General features: G+C 39.1%; 1 protein-coding gene across 1 annotated transcript in view; it reads left to right on the top strand.

Annotated features, from left to right (window-relative positions):
* The window catches only part of slc30a6 (solute carrier family 30 member 6), a 94,378-nt gene that overhangs the window by 25,536 nt on the left and 50,151 nt on the right, over positions 1-18,691 (top strand). The window contains exons 5-6 of the mRNA XM_023286775.3: positions 13,603-13,645; positions 14,849-14,914. Of these exons, the coding sequence (XP_023142543.2) occupies positions 13,603-13,645; positions 14,849-14,914 (109 nt within the window). The remainder of the gene's footprint in view (positions 1-13,602; positions 13,646-14,848; positions 14,915-18,691) is intronic.

Below are 18,691 nucleotides of genomic sequence, written 5' to 3'. Positions count from 1 at the left end.
AACCTCTGACAACCACACACACCTCAGCGCTGTCTTTTACCTGAACTCACCACAGTCTCTGCTGCCTCTCACCTCCGTCTGTCTCCCCCATTCACCTGAACCCACCGTCCTGCCTCCCCAAATCGTCCCAGCTGATGGATGCTGCCTCTGTGAGCATGTGTGGACATTTAAACCTTCATCTTTCGTTTGTCTCCTTGCGGTGTCGCTTCAAGGGCAACTATACCGATTTAGCAAGTTAGTGTGTGTTTCCAGATCTTGTGCAGAATCATGTTTGTGGGATACAGCCTTAAGTCTTGATTTCAGTGTTTGTTGGGTTTGAAGACCACAAGTTGGAAAACATTTTAGGGTGTGGAGTTGCAGTACAACGTCCTGTTCAGATATGAGATATGTGACATTGCTGCTTCATCAATCTATTAAAGTGATGGCATTCTGTCACTCAGCCTTTTTCTCCCACTGAGAGCTGTGGTTTAAATGTAGTATTTGTAATTCCCACAAGATTAGACAAAAAAAATCTTACATTCAATTTTGACCGGAGTTCACCAGATGACACGTGGGAGACTCTAAAGTCAACTCGAAGAAAGTTGTTTTTTTCTGATGAGCCAAAATTGAGCTTTTTTTCCATCAGACTAGACGCTGTTTGTTGGATGCCAATAACTGCACATCATCATAAACCTACAATCCCCCACTGTGAAGCATAGTGGTAGCAGCATCATGATGTGAAGCATGGTGGTGGCAGCATCATGATGTGAAGCATGGTGGTGGCAGCATCATGATGTGAAGCATGGTGGTGGCAGCATCATGATGTGAAACATTGTGGTGGCAGCATCATGATGTGAAGCATGGTGGTGGCAACATCATGATATGAAGCATGGTGGTGGCAGCATCATAATGTGAAGCATGGTGGTGGCAGCATCATGATGTGAAGCATGGTGGTGGCAGCATCATAATGTGAAGCATGGTGGTGGCAGCATCATGATGTGAAGCATGGTGGTGGCAGCATCATGATGTGAAGCATGGTGGTGGCAGCATCATGATGTGAAGCATGGTGGTGGCAGCATCATAATGTGAAGCATGGTGGTGGCAGCATCATGATGTGAAGCATGGTGGTGGCAGCATCATGATGCTAAGCATAGTGGTTGCAGCAAAATGGCGAAGTTTTGCAATACTTTTCTAGAATCAAGATATTGTCAAACACTCGTATTAATTGAGAGCCCCGAAGAGGTGAAAGTATTGAATATTTCCCAAGAAGCAAATATAAACAAATATATGTACAAAAAAGTAAAAAAGAACAAAGTAAAATAGCCCTCCTTTTTCTCAATTCAGTATCCTGTCAAATTCATTATGAACGGTAGTATTTAGTCTCTGTGTATGTATTTTTAGTATTTTGACTGCATACGTGTCCATGTGTGAACGAGTGGATGTGTTTGCTGCTCGACTGTGTGTCTCCAGCTGTTTTTCAGCCCAGAGCATCACTGAGAAACCAGGTCAAGTGTCTGTTGCACAGACGAATAAACACACCTCCTCCTCATCCTCATCCTCTGTTCTTCACTTTCCTCCTTGGCCTCCTCATCGGAGCTTCATACTGTTAAGACAAAGCATGTTTTTGTCGGTTGTGACGTTTAATTTCCGTTCACATCAGCACCAAGAAACACACTCATGGTGGTAATTCTGAATTCGCTGCCTTTAAGTAAGCAGCATACTCTACTGTTTTATATCATTAATTTAATTAGTATCTGCATATAAAAAGGTTTAGTGCCGTGTTTTGTGTTCGTATCCATTAGTTTGTTTGTTTCTCTCTCATGCAGACATGGTTCAGTTTGTACATGTGATCTAAGCTGTGAGTGTGCATGTGCATGTGTGTGTGTGTGTGTGTGTGTGTGTGTGTGTGTGTTGTCCCCAGGCCCTCGGTGTTCCTGTGTGTCAGAACACAGCTGGTGAAGCAGTCCGTCCCACAGGGCCTTCGGTACAGCCAACACACACTCCTAACATCACAGAGTGTGTGCGTCCAGTCGGCTTCTTATACTCCCCAAACAGCCACCACATCTGCTTTCCTCTCAGTATGATTCGATCTCCTAAACACCCTCATGATGTCTGCGAATTCACTCCCGAGGGGTCCCACTTTTAAAGGGACAGTGTGCAGCTGGAAGTAGAGGATGATTTTTGTTTTGCTTGATTATTTAGTTGACGTAAAGCATCCAACTAGCAGTCCGAAACCCAAATTTATTCAACCTTTTAAGACAAAGAACACATTTAATGAAGCCGAAAGTGACATTTTGCTTTCAAAAAATAGAGAGTCACTCTTCCAAAGTGTGAAAATTTGATTTGTTTTTACCAGTAATGTTGGTCATGACAGACTGCTTTTTATTTCCAGTGTTTGTCCTGACCATGAATGGGCTTCTCAGTATGATTCGATCAAGGGGGGTCCACTTTTAAAGGGACAGTTCATGGCTGCAATATCATTTTTTTTATTTTGATTAATTAATTAGCTGATATAAAGCTTCCAACCAGCAGTCCAAAACCAAACATTATTCAGTCTTATGAGATACAGAAAGCATTTCACAAAACTGAAAGTCAAATTTTACTTCAAAAAACGCAGGATTGATCAGTAAAAGTTTGATTTACTATTTCCAATGATGTTAATTTTGATGGACTGCTTGGCGTTTTTTTATATCCTATGTTTGTCCCGACTCCGGCTGGGCTTTTAAGGGGTGACGACTAGAGTCTAAAAGCACACAAGAATCATGGCTCAGTATGTACTGAACCTTGGTTTTGAGGTCATAGTTTTGGTGCCTTTTCAGTACAGCAAAAACAAGCCTTTCTGTTTTTTTTCTTGTTTTTGTTACTCTCTGGTTCACTGAACAGACTATAGCTGTGTATTTCCTATAAAAGTCTGACAATGCTGCTGCAACTGGCTGCAACCTACTAATACTGATTCTTTTGATTGTGATTAATTTTGTCCTGATAATTAATAAAGAGAAAACAGCATAGAAACAGCTTCAAGCAACAAACTGAACCTCAGCTTCCTCTTATAGTTTAGTCAAAACCTGGATTATATTTATTATTGTTGAGTCCTGTTCATCTGACCTGTTACAAACTCAAACAGTTATTCTTATTCTTAATATCAGTAAATGATTCCATTGAAGTGCATCTTGTAGAGAATTCACTGTACTTCAACTGTACTGTACTTAAAGCCTCATTCACAGCTTTCAGGTTAACATGAGGACTGATCAAGACAAATATTCTCCTAATGTACCTCTGTGCAACATTTAGAAAATGAATTGCTTGAACTGCCCTTGTTGGTCAGAGAGCAACGTCAGATGTTGGATAACTAGTGGACAATTGTAGCTTGTGTTTGTTTAGAAAGGGCTACTATGACTTGCTAGCTAAAATGTGGATGAGAGGGACTGCTATAAAAGCACCTTTTTTGTTAGTATTAGCTTCAGTCTGGTATGAATTGTTACTACGAGGCTGATAAAATCCCACAAGGAGCTTGGGTTTGTGATGAATTTCAGCGTACAACTAGCTCTAAACCCAATCACAGTGGAACATTGCCGACATACAAGTTTCATTCAGTCCAAACCTATTGTTCCTAGACAGCAGATTTTAACCATGGTGGAGGGTCTTCAAGTTCTGGTTGGTCTGCGTTCACCATAACTAGAAGGAGGAAATGCAAATTGAGTTCTGTACATGCAGCAGCTGCAGTCATTCAGTCCATAGGAGTGGTAAAACGAAGAACATCATGTACTGTTACAGCGCGCAACAGTTCGCATGTTCAGTCTGAATATAGTAAAGAGAATGAGTCTATGTTACCTTGTTTTGTAGAAATGTCATCATTTTCATGTCATTTCTGGCCATTTTGTAAACAAAAATGCCTTGTATTCTAGAGAAAATGAAACCCTAATCACCAAAACTCCTTAAAAAAATCAAATTTCTTCTCCATTTTCCTTTAGCAGTATTTCCTCTACATTCATTTAGGAGTGGCAGGCCACTATTCCTAAATCCTAGCCGACGCTCCTTCAAATTTCCTTCTTTTTTTTCATTGTCACAAATACACCACCGCTGCATGTCTCCACCTTCACAGCAGAGTCTTACACTGTGTCAGGTATTTGCAAATACTAAGGTAAACTACAGATAACTGTCCTGCTCAGTATCTGCTCTTTGATACGTCGGCTTAATACCACGTTAATTACTCGCGAGAGCACGACCTTGAAAGTGACGTCACGTCAAGCATCCAGGCAGCAGGTCAGAGAGTCAGAGGAGTGTCGTCTTGGAGAATAGGTCAGCAACTTACTGGAGAAAAGTTATTAGCTTAAGATAACTCATAATGTATTTTACAAGTTAGATAGACATTCACAAATATTGATGACCAGCTAACGCTACGTAACATATCGGTAGCTTCAGGTAATTGGGCCCAGTGCCAACTCAGTGTCGCTAACATGAGTAAACTACCTTCATTTCTGCACTATTGAGTGCACCTGAATATAAGCCGCAACCCACTAAATTTAAAAAGAAAAAAAAATTGTGCATATACAGGCTGCACTTGTCTATAAGCCGCAGGTGTCGACGTTGTAACATGAGATATTTACACAGAAAGATTTTTTTAACTTTTAATGAAATGAATGTTTTTATTCCCGAAAAGTGCCTGTAACACGGCAGAAACACGGCAGTAAAATGCATTGAGTCAGTTCACGTTGCCGACTCCAACGTCTCACCATCAGCCTGCCAGAAAAAAAATCCTAGAGGAAACACTGTTTAGTGTTCATTAGAACCTTCTTTGATGAAGAGCCCCCAAATTAGAGGAATTTACAGCAATTTTAGGATGAAAGACAAGACAATTGAAAATCAGGCTTGACAGAAAGATGAAATTATGGTATTATTTCACTGATGATTACGTTCCAATTAAAACATAATGCATAAGTAAAATAAAAAGCGCAAAAAACCACAGCGGCAAAGCATAAAACGAATTAAAACAAACAGGGAGCCTTTAAAATGTCTTGAATTTGAACAGAGAGCTGGAGTTGTGAGTAAAGCTGCAACTAAGAATTATGTTCTCAAAGCTTAGATTAGTTGTTGGTCTATAAAATGTCAGAAAAATGTAAAAATTCCAGTAGTTTCATGTCTCATTTTGCCTGTATTTTTATGAATACTGATCTCTTCTTTTACAGTGTGTGACCAGAAAATTACAATCGTTATTGTATTTGCTGTTTTTTTCACTGTTACAGAATTTTGCCTTTTTTTTTTTTTTTTTTTAAAGCAGATTTTCTGGCACTGTTTTTTTCCTTCCTTTTTTAACTTAATTTTATTCCTTTTTTTTTTTTTTTTTTTTTTAAACAGTACAAGTCACCAGAACCTGCCTTAACATATCCTTACTTATCTTAATGATGCAGTTTTGTGTTAGCAGATGTTCCTGTATTGATTATAATCTGTTGGGGGATTGCAGGGTACAGGTCAGGACACTGGGGGCACAAAGCCTGGCTGAGTGTGGTTTAACGTATCACTGACAGCTGCTTCTCTAATCCCACCTGGAGAATCTGCTTTACGTTGTAAATGGAGCTTCGTTCTGGTTTCATATCGACATACGCTGCTTGTTGTCGCATCAGAGGATGACAAGATGTGTGTGTTAACATTTGTACACGTGTGTGTGCAGATGTCATTGCACTGAAGTGTCTTTAAAGTAGTATTTTCTAGGATTATGACAGTATTTTATGGATAATCATGTTAGTAAGAATTGTTGAGCCACGTTTAATCAATTTGGGTACATTTTTCACCACCATTTCTGCACCAGATGTTCAGAACGAAAACTTTTCTTGCTATCTTCAGTGCAAAAATTTTGACATTTGCACCCAGTTATATGTTAATTATGTGTTTTATTGACAATAAAGGCATAAAAACTGCTGCGTCTTTATGTGTTTATCGATCAGATTGTGTGTGTTTGCATGCTAATATTAATGCGCAGTGTTGTGATCCCTCGTTTTGTGTACACACTTTCTATCTGTGTGTAGTTCGGTGTGTGTGTGTGTGCGCACCCCTCAGGTCCGGTGTCGCGTTTCTCCCTCATTGGTCAGCAGTGTCAGCATCAGGCAGCGATCCCAGCCTCCTCTTCATCTTCCTCCCCTCCATCCTCACCCTCCTCCTCACCTCACTCACCCGTCCTGTCCTGTCTCTTTCTCCTCCTCCTCCTCCTCCTCCTCGTCTTCCTCGTCTCCGGGGATCTTCCTCACCGCAGCAGTTGAAGCGTTCGATAGAAGCTTTTAGTTTACATCTGCACCACACAAGAGCTGACCTGACACCACGACCCTCCCAGAGTGTGTGTGTGTGTGTGTTCGTGTTTGTGTGTGTCTAGATCTCAGTTTACTGTTTACCGGAACCAATGACACTAAGCTGCTATTTGCTGTGGTTAGCACATCCATCTCCTGACTTTCTTCCTCTTTGTGTGTCTGTTTCTTTTTTCTGGGGAGCTTTTCTTCAGCTTTAAACAACAAAATTAGCAAAATTAGAATCTCGGTGTGGAAAAATTAGATTTTTGGCACAGTCTTATAGCATCGGGACAGCATCAGAGTCATTTGTAAACTGTTGTGATTAATTTTTTTGCCACGTTGTGCGTCCTCGTGTTTTTATTCAGCCCTAAGAACCATTATAACCTAACAGCACATTTAAAAGGAATATTTTCTTTTAAAAATCAATAAAGTTGCACCATTAATCCATCTGAAACTGTAAAAACAGTTAGATTTTTACGTTTCCTGCAGTCCTTGGAGTAGAGATGTTGTGAGCTCAATCCTAAGATCAGGATCAGGGTCCATACAGGAATCGGTATCTGCACAAACCTAGGCCTGATATATGTCTGTTTTCACTCAAAAACATGAAAAAAAAACATCCCTACTTTGAAGATACCATGTATAATGTGCAGGTATGTTGAGTAAATTAACCAAATCTAAGCTTAAAATTGTGTCATCGAAATCACTATATTCTACAAGTATCATTTAAAAATTTGCCAAAAATCAACTGTTTGCTCTAGTCAGATTTAGTAAAAAAAAAAAAAAAACTTGACCTGTAATTGGTGCTATAAAAATAAAATTGAGTTGAATTGAATTAAATATTCTGCACACTACAGCACTACTAAGAATCCATTAGCGAATCAGCTGCAACCAACATTCACATTGCAACAATTCAGAGTTTTTTGGATGAACTGCAGGCTGTGTTTCCACAGAGAGGAGACTCTTGCACAATGTTCTCTGCACTTTAGTTCAAAATCTCTTTACTCTTCATTATTTACGACTGTTTTTTTCTCCGATGGTTTTATCTTGTCTTGTTATTGCGCAGCCTGGTGGGATCAGTCGCTCTGCATTTCATTGCCTGTAATGTATGAGAATGTGGAAAAAAAGTCATGCAGCATGGCTCAGAAACTTTAAACAGAGGAGCAAGCTGTTGGAAGATACATTCAGCATGGTGAAACATAGCTTTCTAGAGATGAGACTTGTCGATGCTGTAAAAATGTAAATAGTTAAATGTCTATAGCATTTCTTCAGTGCTGTAGGCACCTTGGATAAAGTTGTACATGTTGAGTCCAGATTTTTGACCTCTTTTTCAAACATGTAATCAAAGAAATTCTACTTCTGTGTTATTTTTTCTTATGATTTATGGCATGAATATGAGAATAGTAATTATTTATCACCAATTTACTGACTTTCACCTAGTTTTTACCATGCTTCTTGCTCTCTCTTAGGCTGTGTTTTTCTTATTTTTACTGATTTTGCTGGTGAAATAAAGAGGAGCTAACAGTAAATCCATTTTGCCACTTTGAAATCCTAACATATTCACTTTTTGTTGCTGCTTTGCTTAAATTTGTTGTGTAGTTTGAGTTCCTGCGATGCTAAATGACCTCAATGAGACATAAGATGACTACATGGAGATGGAAAATTACCATAAATACACACAGAACTATTAAAAAGAGACGCAAAATGACCACAAAGAGACGCAAAATTAACACAAATACATGCAAAACGACTAAAAGGATTTGCAACACAACCACAGGCAGGCACAATAGGACCACAGTTAAACGCTAAATGACTGAAATTTTTGCTGCTTGTATCCGTCTGGTTTTATTCTGTCTGTCATTTTTAATTTCTTTTTCTCCTGCCAGGTTAACAAAATCATATTTATGCAGCAGATGAAGAGTTTAGATTTGGTTTGGTGTGATGGATCTTTACCAAAAAAAGTTTCTTTTAAATGTCCTGACTGTCTCCTTGGTCACTCAGCTCCTACATTTTGATAAATTAAGTGCTATTAATGCACTTCTATGTAGTTACTGTTGTCTGCAGGTTTATCAGTACCTGCCTTTACTTTGATACTTGGTGTACTGTGTGTGTTTGGGCTGCTCCTCTGCAGACAGCATTAAAAATTCATCCTGCTGCTCGTATTTCTCCTCTCTCATCCGTCCATCTACTCCTGGCTTCCTTCCTTTCCTTCTGCCTCTGTCTGTTTTTTAAGTTGTTATACTTTTCTTCCTTCATTGTTTGGAGGAAATTAAAAGCGGAAGGAACGAATTATGGAACTGAAACTAAATAAAATGAAGAGTAACCTGGTCTCTCTCCCCTCCATCGATCAGTGCTGAAAACAAACACAGGGATTTTAATCCGCCGCTGTGTCCTGGGTATTGAGTTCAGGCCCGCTGGGAGGACTGTGTGCGTGTCTTGTTGTCTCTACATGTGTTCTGGTCGGTGTTTGCGTGTGTTTTTGTAGTTCGGTTTAATATTCTCCATCTGTTCTTTTCCGACTGTTACAGATGAATAATGTCCGTCTGCTCTGCTTGTTGCTCTGGTATCTCATCCTTGCGTCCTCTGGGTGTCAGTGTTTGTAAGCAGCAGACCTAAAGAAGAATCCAACCGGCTGCTGTATCTGTGTGCGAGTGTGTGCGAGTGTGTGTGTGTGTGTGTGTGTGTGTGTGTGTGTGTGTGTGTGTGTGTGTGTGTCTGTGTGTCTGTGTGTGTCTGTGTGTGTCTGTGTGTGTCTGTGTGTGTGTGTGTGTGTGTGTGTGTGTGTGTGTGTCTGTGTCTGTGTGTCGCTGCGGTGGACATGTAAACGTATCTGAGCACAGCGAGGGGAAATTTCAGCCCACGTATCGATCCGGTCCGGCCTCTTTCAGGGTCACTGTGATGTCAGCGTTTGTATTATTATTGCTTTTATTGTCTGCAGCTTTTAATTCAACACAACACGATGACATCAACCCTCATTGATCCCAGCGGAGAGATGAGCCGCTACATATCAAAATAACAGCCAGACAAAGCGAAAGAAAGTCAGACTTTAACAGTAAAAAGAAGGAAAATAATCCAACAACTGATAATTGAAGTGAAGGAATCAGTCTCTGTGACTTTTTTGCCTCCTATTCCCCTTTTTAAAGTGAAATAATATAATTTTTTCTCCACTGAACTCATCTTCATGCTCTTTAACAAACTTACATTGTGAAGTTATAATTAGATTATCTTAAGTACAAGGGAGGAAACCAAAAATTCCTGCATAGATTAAGTTATGGATCATCATTTCACTGGTTTTTTACAATCAATAAAAACATGAGTTAAATTAACAGCATAAAATATCTGGATAAACTCAAACACAAGTATAAACGAAGAGTCTTTAAACTGTGTAATAACCTTTCTGTTTTAATGGGGAGCTGAACCTGGGAGTACAGCTGCACCTGATGAATACTTTGACGATTAGCTGCTTCGTTGTTGGTCCAAAAAAAAAGTCTGAAAATGGCAAAAATGTTAACTGGCGTTTTCCAAAGTCAAAGATGATGTCCTAAAATTTTAAAATATTTAGTTTACTTTCACAGTGGAGTAAAGAAACCAGATAATATTCAAATAACATGACTAATATTCATTAAGATAACTGTTAATGATTTAACTGCTTGTTCCAGTTTGGGTTAAACTCAAATTAAGTAAAGAAAAACTTTGGACAGTACAGTAGATGTGAAGTACTGGAACATTAAAAGCAGGTAAAGATACGTACATCTTCAGTTTTTTCTTAAAAGTTGTTAAATTTTGGTTAGGATGTATAGATTTGGAACAGAACAGAAAATATTTTTTCTTTGACCGTTGTGAGACATAGAACAACCACAAAGAGACAAGACGACCACAGAGGCAAAATTAGCACAAAGAGACTCAAAATGCTTGAAAAGAGATGCAAGGCGACCACAAAAAGATGCAAGATGGCTGCAAATACATACAAAATTACTAAAAAGAGACTAAAAGCTAAAATAGTTAAAAGATGACCGTAAACAGACACAATATGACCAAAAATAGATGCTAAATGACGAAAAAGAAACACAATCTTAAAAGTTTTAAGATGCAGACGACAACAAGGGACACAAAATGACCATAAAGAGATGAAAACTAAATACACGCAAAACAATGAAACACAATCTCAAATTTTTCTTGGAAAATTGTTATGTTTTGGTTAGGGCACAGAAAAAGAAATTTTTCAGTATCAGGAGTATTTGAGATCTTACACCCTTTTCATCTCATGAACATTTGAATAAATGGTAACATGCTAATGAAACCGGTCCTCCAGCTGTGTGAAACATCTGTACTTTAAGGTTGAATTTTGCAGATTTTGCTGGTGAAATAAAGAGGAGTTTACAGTAAATCAGCTTTGCCACTTTGAAATACCGATCATATTCCGTTTTTGCTGCTACTTTACTTGGGTTTGTTGTGTAGTTTGAGTTTTCGAGATGCTAAATGACCACAGAGAGACATAAGATGACTACAATGAGATGCAAAATCACCATAAATACACGCAAAACTACTAAAAAGAGATGCAAAATGACCACAAATACATGCAAAACGACTAAAAAGTGTTGCAAGACAACCACAAGTATATGTTAAACGACAAAAAAAACCCCAAATCTTAAATTTTGCTTAATAAGTTGTAAAGTTTCAGTTAAGGTCAGTAAATGTGCAAAGAAAACCTAATTTTTCCGAACCTCTAAGTAGCACAGTATCAGGAATCTTTGACCATAAACCTTTCACAAGTCATGATCATTTAAATAAATGGTAACATGCTGATGAAACCTGTCATCCAGCTGTGTGCAACATCTATACTCTGAATTTTACAGGTTTTGCTGGTACATTCGTAAATAAATCCAGTTTCCCAAGTTGAAATCCCAACAATATTCACTTTGTGTTGCTGCTTTGCTTTGGTTTATTGTTTAGTTTGAGTTCCCAGGGTGGTAAATGACTTCAAAGAGACATAAGACGACTACAACAAGATGCAAAATGACCACAAAGTAGTAAAATGACCACCAATACATGCAAAATGATTAAAAAAAGATGCAAATGATTACAAAGAGTTGCAACAGAACCACAGGCAGACATAATACGACCACAAATAGATGTTAAATGACTAAGAAGAAACACAATCTTCCCAAAATCTGCTGTCCAGCTGTGTGCACCATCTGTACTCTGAATTTTACAGACTTTGCTGGTAAATTTTCGTAAATGAATCCATTTTCCCCACATTGAAATCCCACCCATATTCACCTTGTGTTGCAGCTTTACTTTGGTTTGTTGTGTAGTTTGACTTCTCTTGTGTTTTCGTCACAATCTGCTACTCTTTCGCGGCGTTTGCGATCGTCTCTCACTCCTTCACACTCATTCACTTTCCCTCTATTTGCCTGTCTGTCCACATGTCCATCATCCCGTCTGTCCGCCTTCTCACCTCCGTCTCTGCTCGTCTATCTGCCCTGATCTCCCATCCATCTATCCATCCATCCAGCCATCCATCCATCCATCTGCCTTCCCCCTGGTCCCTCGATCTGTCACTCAGCCTCCATCCTGCTGCCTGTCTTGCCCTCTCCGTCCGTCCGTCCGTCCGTCTGTCTCTCCGGGTCTTTGCCGCCAGCCTCTCTGTCAGGATTACAGGGCTTCAGGTTGGCCAACATGGACGGTGGTGGTGGGGAAACAAAATGTTCCTCTCAGCACAAAGCCGCTTTAATCCGCTCTCCTCATCCCCCACAGCACAGCCTGATTACAGAAAGCTGGCTGGCAGGCTTTAAGACAGACGGACGGACAGACAGGCTGGTCAGGGCAGACAGACAGGCTGATAGATTGACTGACAGACAGACAGGCGGGTTGGCAGAATTTATCTGTCTGGCTGGTTAACGGCCTGATTAGCTTGTTGGCTGACTCATTAATTGGGCTGCTAACCGGCTAACTGACACTCCTGGCTGCTATCCAGGTTATAGTCGAGGTGATTGACTCAGTGACTGACTGATTAGCTGACTTGGTAACCTAATGACAGATTCAGCAGACAAGCTCGCTGTACAGTCAGTCCAATCAGATAATGGTGAGCTTGTTTAAGTCCATTGCTGCTGCTTCGGGCCTTGTTCGTTGTTTTCAGATCTGTTCAGATTGCGTCTAGAATCGATGACTTGTCAACTAACAGATTTTTAACTGAATAGTTTAATAATCAATAACTGATTTGAGTAATCTCCAAAATGGATAATAATCACAAATAGGCTCAAAATGACCACACAGAAATTCAAAAGAACCACTAAGATGCAGAGATGCAGAATGTCTATAAATAACCACAACCCAATGCAAAACGAATAAGGACGACCACAAAAAAATGCGAAATGACCACGTAAGGCACAAGATAACCACAAGAGATGCACGACAAAGACTGTAAGAGAGTAAGATGACTCAAAAGACAGGCAAAAAGAAACACAAAATGACTGTGGAAAGATGTGAAATGACCACAACAAGGCATAAGATAACCACAAAGAGACAAAAGATGACCACAAAGAGATGCACGATAAAGACGGTAAGAGAGTAAGATGACTCAAAAGATGCAAAATTACTGCAAAAAGATGTAAAATGACCACAAAAATGCAAAATGGCCACAGAGATGTGAAATGAGAAGAAAAGACTTAAAACGCCAAAAGACGACCTCGAAGAGACGTAAAATGACTGCAAAAAGATGTTGAACGACCACAAAAGGCACAAGATAACCACACAGAGATGCACAATGACAAAGACTGTGCGAGAGTAATACGACGAAACAAAGCGGCCAAAAAGAAGCGCAAAATGACTGCAAAAAGATGTAAAATGACCACAAAAAGGCACAAGATAACCACAAAGAGATGCAAAATGACCACAGAGAGGCACAAGATAGCCACAAATGAAGATGAAAGATGACCACAAAGAGATGCAAAATTACTAAAAAGATGACCACTAAGAGACTAAGAAGACTCCTGATGCACAAAACGATCACAGATACTAAACAGTCATAAAGAGACAATAGATATCAACAAATGCTGTTACTGTAATGGATTGAAAGTTTAAGGGGTTAAACTGCTAACTACTTGACTGCGCCTCGGCTGTAGTGCTCATTTGTGTTTAACTGTCCCAGAGAAGTGTTGATTCACCTTTGTACTTACCGGTACTGTTAAACGGTGTTGAAACATTTTAAGCTGTTGTTATCAGGCCATCTGCCCCTATTCACATAAACAATCCTAGACTATAACTAACTTGATTGCTGGGAAAACAATATGTTGACGGTACAAAAGCTACTAATTGAAGAGTGATGATCTTTGTTTCTCTGTTTCAGCCTTAACTGCCTACACATACCTCACCATCTTCGACCTGTTCAGGTGAGTGTCTGCTGCTCTCGTCAGCTTAAATCCCAAAATATAAATGTTAGAAGATGAGATTTTGAAGTTTTCTTTAAAATGTTGTTTGTCAGAATAGGTGTCACTGCAACCACTAACTGGACATTTTTGTTCCTGTCACATTTTTTACTCATTGTTGGTTCATTTTTCACTCTAATAAAAAGTCCTCCACTTCTATGGAAACAACTATGACTAGAAGAGAGAAGTCAGAAATGTTTTCTACAATTTGCAGTTTACATTTTAAATTAGTTTCGACACTTGTCTCCCCACTGCTCTGTGTAAACACTACCTGCAGTTCAGCCGAAAAGTCCCTGAATTTTTGTCTTGAGGCTGTTGGTCACGCTTCAATCACTTGTGGTGTTTTAGATGCACATGGGAATGAAGATTTTTTTTGATTTTTACAGAATTTGGGTACTGCAAACAGTTTATTTTTGGCAATTTTTTGAGTGCATCATAAGACATAGAGAATAAAATGATTTTGATTCAATATCATGAATATCCAGACAAAATGACAAGTCACACATCATTAGTTCATTAACTCTTTCTGTTTTTTTTTCAGTTTCTGGCTCAAATAAATATTGTAATCATGATATTTTTTTAATACAATAACATGTTTTTCAAATGTTTTGGTGGGTTCTGGAGTTCAGACAGTTAATTGGTGGCAGTAATTTTAATATTTAATTAGTTTTGTAGCTTTCAGATGTAAAGATTTCACACATTTCAGTGATCAGATCCTAATGCTAATAGCTTTTTAAAGATTTTCTATCAGGCTCTGCAAAATTGAAAGGCTCTTCATTGTTTTGTAAAAAGTTATAATGAATTAATGAAAAGTGTTTTGCAGATGAATCAATAATGTAAGTGTCCATATTGCAGTTTGACAAGTGCAAAAACACAAACAGATGAGATGAAATGAGCTCAGCTGCTGTTCTCACACCATTTTTTTAGCCTCATGAAAAATGAATTCTGTGATTATGATGAATAAAAGATAAATTAAGAAGAAGGTGAACTTCAGCTGACCTCGCTGCTGCTTTGGTTTCTTTTGTCTGCCGCTTGTCTCTCACCAACTCCTCGTATTCCTCCCATCTGTCCTCTCCCATCTCTCCACCGATCACTTATTTCTCTCTTTCCCTGCCATCACCCTTCCTGCCTCCCCTCTTCCTCCCCCTCTTCTTCCTCTGGTTGCAGTTTGATCACCTGTCTCATCAGCTCCTGGGTGACCATGAAGAAACCCAGTCAGGTCTACTCGTTCGGGTGAGTTCGCTGTAATAATCTGGTATATATTGTGCACTGTAAGAAGGTAGTATTGACTGAGAGAAATACTTTAACCAATGCTTCAAATGATAAATGCAAATAGTAATGGCTGTAGCTTCAGAACTGCTCTGACTCGATGCACGACTCTTGAATGAAAATGTCAGAAAACCCTGAGAGCAGGAATCAGAACAAATTTAAGGTATTTGTGCCTCTAAAAAAGAAAAAAAATCAATACAAACCTTTTTATAATGCAAAATAACAAAGAAAAATGTTGTTCCAGTTTATTTCTTACTCCTAAACTTTTACTTTATTTTTAGGACTTAGTTTTTTGTTTTTTCTGATTACTGTACACAGAGAGCTAAGATTCACTGGAGTCAAATTACTTGTTTGCATTTACAAACTTGGCCAATAAAGATGATTCTGATTCTGAAGAGACACAAAATGACCACACAGATGCAAAAAAGAAATAGATGCTAAACAACAACAAAGGGACACAAAATGACCAAGAAGAGACACAAAATGACCAAAAACAGATGCAAAACGACAACGAAGAGACACCAAATACCCACATCGACACACAACCTGACCAGAAATTGATGAAAAATGACCACAAGGAGACACAAACTGAACAGAAGAAGATGCAAAACGATAACAAAGAGACACAAAATGACCAAAAAGAGACACAAACTGACCAGAAATAGATGCAAATTGACCAAATAGAGACCAAGGATGACCAGAAACAGATGCAAAATGACAGCAAAGACACACAATGGCCAGAAATAGATGCAAAATGACCAGAAAGAAACACGAACTGACTAGAAATGGATGCAAAACGACAACAGACACACAGTGACCAGAAATAGGTGCAAAACGCCGACAAACTATCAGAAAAGTGTCTAAGAGAAATAAGAATGAGACTGAATGTGAGATTAATAAATTGATGCCCCACATCACCATTAAAATAGCTGGATTTGTGTTTTTGTTGAATAATTGAACTTTTTGTCCGTAGCATTAAAGGACAGCATCTGTAATTTTGCTGTGCAGTCTCGTGATGATGATTAAATTGAATCTTGAATAAGAAGCCTACATCTTCAGTAGTTCATACACAAAAGGACAGAGATATTCCTGAACATATTAACATGCATCAACACCATCGGTACAAAGCCGGTTCACTGTGGAGCGTTCAGTTCATCTACAGGTAACATGTCGACTTAACCTTCACCTGTCCTGGTCAGTGACGTAACCAGACATCTGAGTGATTTCTCCTGAGTAGTTATTAAATCAAAATGACGTCCTGTTGTTCAGTAAACTCACTGATCCTCCTGTGATTTAAATCCGAGAGTAGCGTTCTTGTTTTCTTCTTCTCCAGCGTTTTACCAGCTCAGTGTGAAATTCGGCTTTTATGTGAAAATAAAGGAAATGTTTTGGCAATCTGATAAAAACATATTAACACTGGCGTTCAACCAACACAGCAAACAAATAAAAATAAAATCCATCAAGCAGACTATGAACCCCCGAAGTTCATTAATGTGCTGCTTTAATTGCATTTAAAAAAAAAAAAAAAATTCCTGATGTCCTTTGAGCTCAATTTTAACCAGAATTTGTTTACATTTTAGCAAATTGGTGCCACTAAAAGTTACCGAATAACCTTTTAGCAGAAAAAAACTTAGTTTTATATTTTTCAAGCAACTTAGATGGATTTATTTGCATCTATTTGCTTTCTGTTTTGGTTTGGCGTGCTGAATAGAGCTAATCAGAATTCTTTTAAGGTCACTGCACAGTTACTAATAAAATTAAGCAGAAATCCTGTCAGCGAATCCACACAATCAGACATTAATAAAAGTACAATAAGAAATGTGCAAATTTAAAATATAAATATCTAGTAGAAAAAATATTGTATGTGTAAGTGTATGTGCGAAAACAGTGCGATATAGAATAGAATAGAATAGAACAGATAACTTTATTGTCTGTCCCAAGTAAAAACAGAAATTCACCGTTTGTCACGGCTGTAAGACAAAAATTAAAACCACACTCAAGCATTTAAAACACCCTGACATTAAAACACGGTACAACAAATAAAACCAAATAAAACACATAAATTAACTAAAACACTTTTTTGTAGATGTTTTTCCTGGCCAGTGAGGTTCTGTAGCATCTGCCTGATGACAGCAGGATGAAGGAGTGGTGCAGGAGATGTGAAGAGTCCTCAGTGATGAGGGAGGCTTTCCTCATCACTGAGCATCCATACAGTTCACACAGAGGGGGTTGGGCTGTTTGACTAATTTTACTGACCTGATTCATTATTCGAGAGAGTTTTGTTTTGTGTTTGATGGTGAGGAAGTTGAACCAGGTTGAGATGTTATGGGTGAGGATGGATTCTGATTTATAAACGAGGGTTAAAATGTCTCTGCTGATATTAAAAGAATTGAGCTTTCTGAGCAGGTGGAGACGCTGCTGTGCCTTTTTGTGGACAGAGTCCACGTGTTGGCCAAAGGACAGGCAGGTGTCAATCTCTGTCCCAAGACATTTGAAACTCTCCACCTGCCCCACAGACAGACCGTGGATCTTCAGGGGTTGGAACAGGTCGGGGCTTTTCCCTGAGGACCCACAGCATAGTTCCTTAGTCTTTAAAATGTTGAGCTCCAGTGAACTTCCAGCAAAGGTTTGGTCCAGGGTGTGAATCTTCTGCTGGTATTGTGTCAGGGCCTGGGTGTTGGTGATGTGTGCCACCAGGACCATGTCATCTGCATATTTAAAAAGCCTCAGTCCCTCCCTGCTACAGGATGCTGTTGGTGTAGGCATAGAACAGGATAGGTGACAAAACACAGCCCTGGATGGAGGGAGTCCTGTTTTTAAAATCATTCAACTGGATTTAAAACCATTTAAAAACACATGCTGTGGTCTGTCCATTAAGACCGATTATCATGGCCCATATTTGGCTTTTTCCAATCATCGGTATCTGTATCGGTGGATTATTGATACATTAAACACGGTACTTCAGGTCTGATGCAGCCTCCTCTCTCTGTCTGTCATCATTCTGTGGTCTCAGAAATGTCTCAAGAAACACAAGCCGTTGCCACAAACCACGAAATTAACTTCTCTCATAGTCGTCAATGCTATGCTAACAGCTAAGTTAGAAGGCACCCACAGATTAGCCTGAAGCAGAGTCTGGAAAACAATAATTAATATTGATTTAAGATCTGGACCTTAGTGGGCAGAAATGTGATAGAACAGTGAAAGATTAAGAAAATAGAGAAGAACAGCAGACGGAGACAAACGGATCATTCTCAGTGGAGAGCATCCTAGTTTAATCCCTCGTGTTTCTATTTTACATATTCAATTTGAGTCACACTTATTAACGAGGAAACCCAGTTATCAATGGCAGGTTCTCTGCTCTCACATGCTATTAAAACTACTACTAAAATTACATTTACTATACACTGCCCGTCCATTGGACCGCATTTAGCTCTGAGAATGACACACACTCACTGTGGCATCGTTTCGATGAGCTCCTGCAAAGTCACAACATTTATTTCTGTCAAGAGTTGGATTAATTTTCTACTAAGATCTTATATTGATGATGGGAGAGTCAGACCACTGCACACAGTTTTCTCCAGCACATTCCAAAGATTCTCAATGGGGCTGAGGTCTGGACTCTGTGGAGGACAATCCATGTGTGAAAATGACGTCTCATGCTCCCTGATCCATTCATTCTCAATGTGACCCCATGAATCCTGGCATCATCATCTTGGAACATGTCCATGCCATCAGGGAGGA

The sequence above is a fragment of the Amphiprion ocellaris genome, chromosome 16, assembly GCF_022539595.1.
Source record: "Amphiprion ocellaris isolate individual 3 ecotype Okinawa chromosome 16, ASM2253959v1, whole genome shotgun sequence".
NCBI lineage: Eukaryota > Metazoa > Chordata > Actinopteri > Pomacentridae > Amphiprion > Amphiprion ocellaris.
Note: the sequence above shows the minus strand (reverse complement) of the source record. Positions and strands in the feature narration are given on the sequence as shown.